Below are 8255 nucleotides of genomic sequence, written 5' to 3'. Positions count from 1 at the left end.
GTTTATAAAGAGTGAGAAAAGGAGAGGAGAGAGGACACCGCCTTGTGGTACACCAGCAGTCAGATAACTCCAGGATGACTCATCAAGACTCATCAAGACTCATCAAGTTTTATCCTTTGCCGGCGACCATGCAAGAAGCTACGGAACCACTCTAACACCGATGCTGAAATGTTAATGGAACGTAGCACATTCAGGAGTACGTCAAAGTCAACACAGTTAAATGCATTGCTAAAGTCGAGCAATGTTAGTATTGTTAGCTGCTTATTATCCATACCTGATCGGATATCATCAGTTATTTTTACTAAAGCAGTAGTCGTACTATGCCCAGGACGGAAACCGGACTGTAAAGGATTGAGGATGGAATTCGAATTTAGATATATACTTAATTGGTGATGGATAAGTCGTTCAAGTACTTTGGAGAGGAAAGGGAGAATGGATATGGGACGGTAATCAGAAAGGGATCTAGGATTAGATTTTTTAGGAAGCGGGATAACATTTGCATCTTTCCAAGCTTCAGGGAAAGTGCTTGTCGAAATAGAATCATTAAGGATGTTGGTGATTGTAGGAAGGATAATGTCAAGGATAGGGATGAACATAGCACGGCTAATGTTGTCACAACCGACAGCTTTAGAAGATATGGATAATAAGTTCTTCTTAACATCACACTCGGTGAAAGGTAAAATGTTGAAAGGTTTGTTAGTAGAAGTTGGTAAAGATGAAAGGAAATGAAGGGTAGCCTGTTTATCAACACTGTCAAAGGGAACGGAAGGAACAGAAAAGTGTACATTTAACTGGTCAATATTCAGACTAGTAGAAGTGGCTTCTGGTTGTCTTCTGGTTATGTATTAGTGTGAAAAGTTAAAAAAGTTAAGAAGATGTTAGACTTCAAAGGTTTTTTTATGAGACCCTCTTATACAAATATTAATAATATAAAGGGAAAGATGCTTATTTTAGAATTTTTAAAATTCACTTTCAATAGAAAACTGCATCTTCACTGAGTACATTGGCTATGTATGTACCTTATTTTGAGACTAAATTTGGATTAAAAAATGTATCGCTATTTCAGCAGCATTTTCACAGCTATAAGTATAAATATATACAAACATACAAACAATAAATGCCAACTCAATACAGTTCCATAAGCGAATCGTAAACATCCTACCGAACGATTACGCACAGTTTACGAAACGTCCGCAAACTTTCATAATATACGAGTTTTTACACGAGTGTCGCCTTCCATACACCGGCATTGAACAAGAAATACATCCGTATGCTTATAACACATTGTATAATATAGGTGACACCTAGCACTGTGTTGTGTAACACTGATCTCACGGCTTCCGCAAGATACTTGCGGCTAACAGTGACGTAGCGTGGATTACCGGCGCCGGGTGAGCTGGCGTATTATAGCCCCCCTATGATCCCCCATGACGAAAAATTTTGCTAGGTATGACGTTTTATACGTTTTGAAAAAAAAGAATAGAAGGGTATTCATTTCCAAAACTATTTTACAACCGACTTTAAGAAAGGAGTTAAATGTGATCCCATAAATTTGCTCTAGTCCTGTCTATTTGAAGGCGGTTGTTAAAAATATTTATTATTTTATCAGGTAAACTAAACCATCAATACCAGATAGAATCTCATTGGAGAACTATTGCGAGAAAACATATAATGAGCAAGTATTGTCGTTTCGAAAGGAGATTAAGTGAAGTCCCGTGTCCCCTAGTGGGGTATAGGGCAGATGATAAAGTTCTGTTTCACTTATCGATTTTCTTTATGGACAAGTAGGTAATCAGCCTTCTGTGTCCTGCCAGACCAAAACATTTTTTTGCGGGAAGCCTACCGGGAATCGAACCCAAGATGCCTCGGTTCTAAAATCACGCGTTCACCACAAAACCAAGGTTTCGAAAGGAGATGATTTTCTTACATTCTAGTACTTTTCAAAGTTGTGCTTGCTAATTGCCATTTCTCCGGACACTCCAGTGTATTTTCATACTTTGCCACAGCTGATAGCACAATAACATATTTATTAAAAGCTTAAAAAAAAGGTTACCACTGGTACAATAAACGTTAAATTATTTTGAATATCCACAAACAGATAAATGTCTGAATTGACTTTACAGTATCCTCATTCAATTGAATGAAAATTTACATAACGCAAAACCAAAAACCAATACCCAACTGATACATAATAAATTAAAATAGATTCCACATAATACAGTTTAATATATAATATCGTATTAAAGACATCTAATAAAAAATTAAATAATGAATTATAGTCGAAGCTGAAGTTAGAATAAACACACACTCAGTAAATTTTACTAAGAATACATGTGAAAGTTGAAGCGAGATGTTTATACATTGATGACTCAGTCACACTCAGTCACGCGACAATAGTTGGTCAAGTTGGGATATAACATTTACGTCCGGTTATTGGCATAATTCCACATAGACAAATAATCAGCGGTTTTACGACATGTTTTTTTTTACCTCATGACGGGCATTTGAGCTGGTGGTTCGCCTAATGGCGATCACCACCTCCTATGAACCTCTGCGGATGCGCTGCCTGCTTTTAAGTGGTAAGGGAATCGAAAAGGATTGAGAATTGGTCCGAAGGGATGGACTGAGACGGGTAAGAAAAAAAAAAGAAACAGGCCTTTATAAGTTCTATTGAGCATAGCACACTGTAATTTCCTTCGAGCGGGACACCCTCCTATATGCTTATCCAGACTATATCTACCTATGTATTTATTTTATTACTGAATATCATCCCGATTCGATTTTATTTTTGATATATTGTTAAACATTTTCTTTAATTTTTGTTTATACCATAGGATACATTTGGTGTCAGTTCTGTTTTATAAAGTTTTAAAAATTCTTAATATCTAAGAATGGAATTTGTCATACAAATCGTTGATGAGTTACTTTTCATAGTGAGAACTCAAGATCACATAGAGTTACTGTCAGGGAGTATTGCAGTGTGAAATCAGGACATTCCCGAACTTTTCTTTTTATGATATAATGTTTCGCTTTCATTCACCATTCTAACGCTGTATCATCTTGACAATAGAAATTTACAGTAAAATACGGAAGCTTAGTGACAATTAAATAATCGTTCGTGTTTAAAACTTATTTTCCAAACGTACATTCATTATAAAGGTATATAAATCAAATGCGTGTTGTAACCGTTCATTGTGTGACATATTATGTAGCGATTAATCGATGATATTCGATCATACCGATTTATTTGTTAATCGATTCATGTAGACGCAAAAAATTGGATCGCGATCATCGATTGACAGATAGGATATTTACCACTCAATGAAGATTTGTTGTAAGATTACAATAATGTGGAATAGATATCTTTTTGTTTTAAATTGTTGATATTAATACTGGTATAATATTATATTATCTATGTTATTATCCACAAATATTTTTTATTTATTTTATTGGACGAATCACTTATGGTTTCGTGATTTATATCAACGTATTTGTATGCATTACGTACATTATTATTATGGTTCAATTAGTCGCGGCGGCACTCGTCTGGTACCCGCGTGAAAAGTAGCCTATGTGCTAATCCAGACTGTATTCTATCTCTGTACACAATTTCATGCACGTACGATAAGCTGTTTTCACGTAAAAGAGTGCCAAACTTGCATAGATCCATCCATCCATACCTACAAACTTTCGCGTTTATAATATTAGGATATAATATATTTAATATTACCTATTTATGTATTCTAGGGTACAATCTATACTTCTATACTTTAAAAACTATAAAATTGAAGACTTGTTGTTTCTTTGTTTATTTAAATGCAGTAGTCTTAGTAAGTATTAGAAACCAATTTCATAAATTCCTTTGCCATGGATATGACGTGATTCCTGAGTGCTACATAGGTACTTATAACAATACCACGGACAAAGCCGGGGCGAACCGCTTGTAGAATAATAATCTAACAAATCGCTGTTATAAAATTTGCTAACACGTAAGTCCATCTTCTCCAGAAGGTTTCATCTAAGAAATAATCCGTTGTTAAAAATTCTATCAACTACACCATTCCGCACTCTTCTATAACTAAAACACACTTTTCTAAAATTTAATTAACAAAACAGAAACGTGAATAGGACATCAGTAAGCAAAACATGACATTTACTTTCATCGGTTTATGGAAACCTCTGATTCAATGCACATCGCGTTTGCAGCACTTTGAACATGCTTGCTTCACGTTTTACGTGTTGTAGGGAAACCGAAAGCACCCATAATGTCATCGTCAAAGGTCATCGGAAGTTGTATGTAGTTAATTATTATTGGTTTCATGTTAATGGTAGAGTGGAAGTGGCTTTAATTCGAAATTAATTTTACATTTTATTATGTTTGGAAAAGATTGGCAGTCGACAATCTCGGGCTCCGTGAGGTTTATGGCAAAGAAAATTCAGGAAAAATTTCAACAGAAAAGCGGGAAAATCATTTTTCACATACAGCCATCTGGTGGCGAAACGAACGTTCGCCGGGTTTGCTAGTTCATAATATATTTTGAGATGAACCAACGCTTCTCCTTCTTCCATTTGAAATTAGAAATCGTTATCATTATGACCGTTTCTTTGTAGTATATTTTTTATGGCACTACATCATAAGTCAAATGGTAAATTTACGATTGCGTTGTCCTAAGAAATCTACGAGCGTCTCGCGATAGAATGAACTGTGAACTTGTCTTGACTTGACTTGCCATCCGTAAATTAATGATGTTACCTCCGTATCTTACATCCGTCATATTGTGTACCTATTTATATGAAGTTAAAAAAGAAACTGAACCTAAGGTAATCCTAAATTCTCAACCGATCAAAAATTTTTTGATTCCGAATTCTCGATCCGACAAGACGGCCCATATTTTGGGCGTAGAAGGTTGGGCTCGTTTATTTTAAAAACTAATCATAACCTGTTACGGTAATGCTTCTTCACAGCAATAATAGTTCAGACTAATTATGTCATATCCGTTTTACCGTTTCGGTAACATCTGTCCTTGTTATGTAATACAGAGAGCGGAGGCGAAAGAGCAGGATGACGAGAATGTTGTGCGACTACTTTCGCGCGCTTTCGACTTTGAGGAACATCTATGGCATTTTGACAAAGGTCACGCGTTCATTGTGCCACATTACATGTGTCAAAACTATTCGCGTTTTTGGCGGAAAATTTTCCCGCCTGCTTTTCAACTGCTACAAATTTCAGATTGCCATATATTGTTTAATTTTAATTATATAATCATGAAAAACAACACATTCCGCTTTTTAATTATGTGAATTACCTCCGTGTTCCGGTTTTTGTCCTATATGGACTTCTATACTACTCAATCTATTTAATGTGCAGTTTTAAATTAAAAGGAAACTATTTTTATCACAATTACGATAACCCAGGGGAAGTCGAGGCGAGTAGCTAGTAATACTATATAAACTAAATATATACAGATTCAATAATACATCAGTAAGATGTGCCGCATGCTCTCAGCACGCTCAAGAATGCACTTTCGTGTCGCTGATGCGTCACGGACTCGAGATGTCGGGAAAACTGCGGCACGCCTCACGGAACTTAGTTATGCTCACGTTGAATAATTTATATTTGGGTTCATTTCTTGATTGAAATTGTATGTATTGAAATGATACCTACTTGACATTAAATAGAAGAATGATGTTAAGGGGATTTAATGAGTAAGGTCAGCCCCACACATCAAGATACTAAAAATCAGAGTGGCCCATATATTTTATATAGGTTATACTGTTCCAATGCTAAAAATAAGAATTGCAATTCCGTGCTGGAGCCTTTTCTTCTTTGTATTTTTTGTATTCTTAGACACCTACTATTATTTTTATTTTTATAAAATACACAATGTAATTAAACTGTTTTTTACGCGTTCAAATTAAGTTCATTAAAAGAATATTATATAATTAACAACAGATAACTTAATAACAAATTCGTTTATCTTCTATTTCAGATAGAAAACGACTTCGACAGAAATAGACAAGCACCCATCGGACCTCCAGGTTTCAATGAGCATCAGACGAGATTCGGACTCAATTCCCCACTCCAAAATTTCCAACAACAACCCGGTCTCATTAATAATGCACAACAAGTACAATTCCCTCAGCCCATACTGAATCAACAACCTTACGTGCCACAATTCAACAATCTCCTGCCAGCGCAGAATATTCCGAACAACCCAATTCCCATTCAGAGCAATGGTTTCCAACAATTCAATCAGCAAGCAAACGTTAACTCTCCAATTAATAACTTTAACCATCAGAACTTGGGACAACAACAAGCTTTCGCTCAACAAAACCACAACATTCCCCAACAAGTGCCAACGTTGTCTACATATCAAAGTAATTCACTGCCACTAACTCAAAATGCACCAATATTTAACCAGAATCCGAACATTCCAACGCCCCTATCTCTAGCTCAGCAGAGGCCAACACAGGCAGCTTTCTTGCCTACATTGCAATCTGTGCAAAATCAACAAAGTTTTAGTGCCCCCAATCCAATCACCATTCAAGCTGCGCCTAACCTTGCGCCGCAAAACATTAATCAAAATGGACAAATATCATTTCAAGGACCAATCAACCATCAAGGTCCAATTAATCATCAGCTAGGCCAAGGGTCCATAAATCAACCAATAAGCCAACCTTTAAACCAACCAATATATTCCAATACCCAGCCATCTGACATCCAAGATTACTTTGAACAACAATCAAAGGACAATTTAGAAAAACTAAAAGAATTACAAGAGCGACAGCGAATAATACAAAAACACCAAGAATTCGTTCAGAAGCAACAACAGAAACAACAGGAAAAGGTTGAGAAGTTACACGAAGAATTTCTTACCAGACAAGCCACAAAATCTCTACCTTCTTATACCACAACTGAGAATTACGAAGATACTTATCGGAGAAATCAAGAAAAACGTAGACCACTCCTTCCCCATGAAACAGATTTATTCAAAAAAGCATTGGAGATGTATGAAAAACAACACCCGACAACAACAACAACTACTTCAACCACCACAACCACCACAACGACTACGCCAAGACCAAGATACATAAGGACGAGAGGACCACCTAGATCAAGAACTCCTCCTCAAGACAGAAATAAACAAAAACTCTACAATGAAATTAAAAACCTACTAGAAGAAAGTGAAACCAAAGGATTCGATGACAATCTTAGAGCAAAGAGTGTGGCGCTATTACAGAAACCAGATATTTTGAAACAACTCAAAGTCGCTCTTGCTGAGAATCCTGAAGACTTCAACGAGAAGAATTTCACATCCCGTGAAATATCTCTCAATGGACAAAAATATGAAGTAATCAGGACAAACAATCCAAACTTAATACCTAAAGGGGCAATAGCAGCAGACAGTCCAGATTTGGGTAAATACGTAGCAGCAACACAAACAGCACAAAAAGAAAGTCATGTCTCATTTGATGATTTGACAAAGGGAGTTCTACCCCCAGGAGCTAATTTTGAACTAGTAAAACAAGGTGATAATGGAAAATTAGAAGAGGTTTCCAATTTACCCAGTACCCTTCAAAGCAAAAAGAAAGTAACGTTTGTCTTTCTAGAAGAACAAGATGATGGTTCATATAAAGTGAAAGGTGTGAAAGCTAATGGACAACAAACGGAAGAGGGTCCAGAAGTTGAGGAAATATTGAAGAAAATAAGAAAAGGTGAGATAACACTTCCCGGACCTACAAAAATATCTAACGCAATACATAGTTCGACCGCGAGCCCATCTACTACGGAATCCACGGATTACGTAGCAGAATCATCGCATCTTCCGTCAACCTACGCCAGCTTTGTAACAACATCTAGCTATGGCTCTTCCGGACTTACCAATCCTGTTCAAACAACGCCTTCAAGTACATACAGAAATTCCATATTGCCCGCAAGAACGACTCAGCAAACATACAGAGAAAATTTCACTCCAAGAGAATCTCAAAGGGAAGCGTACACACAAAGGCACTCACAAAGAGAAACATTCACCCCGCGAGAGCCACAAAGAGAAACTTACACTCAAAGAGAACCTGAAAGGGAGACGTACACGCCTAAAGAACCAGAAAGAGAGGCCTATACGATACGGGAACAAGAAAGAGAAGTATTTCCGACAAGGGAAACACACAGAGAGACTCAAAGAGAATCATATACCCCAAGAGAGACTTATTCACAAAGGGACTCGACGAGAGACCTATCAAGAGAATCATCAAGA

General features: G+C 36.7%; 1 protein-coding gene across 1 annotated transcript in view; it reads left to right on the top strand.

Moving 5' to 3' along the window:
* The window catches only part of LOC119831752, a 16987-nt gene that overhangs the window by 5289 nt on the left and 3443 nt on the right, over nt 1-8255 (top strand). Inside the window, exon 2 of the mRNA XM_038355281.1 lies at nt 5991-8056. Within this exon, the coding sequence (XP_038211209.1) occupies nt 5991-8056 (2066 nt within the window). The remainder of the gene's footprint in view (nt 1-5990; nt 8057-8255) is intronic.

Source organism: Zerene cesonia, chromosome 1 (genome assembly GCF_012273895.1).
Source record: "Zerene cesonia ecotype Mississippi chromosome 1, Zerene_cesonia_1.1, whole genome shotgun sequence".
NCBI lineage: Eukaryota > Metazoa > Arthropoda > Insecta > Lepidoptera > Pieridae > Zerene > Zerene cesonia.
The sequence above is the reverse complement of the archived record's forward strand: the minus strand, read 5'-3'. Positions and strand labels throughout refer to the sequence as shown.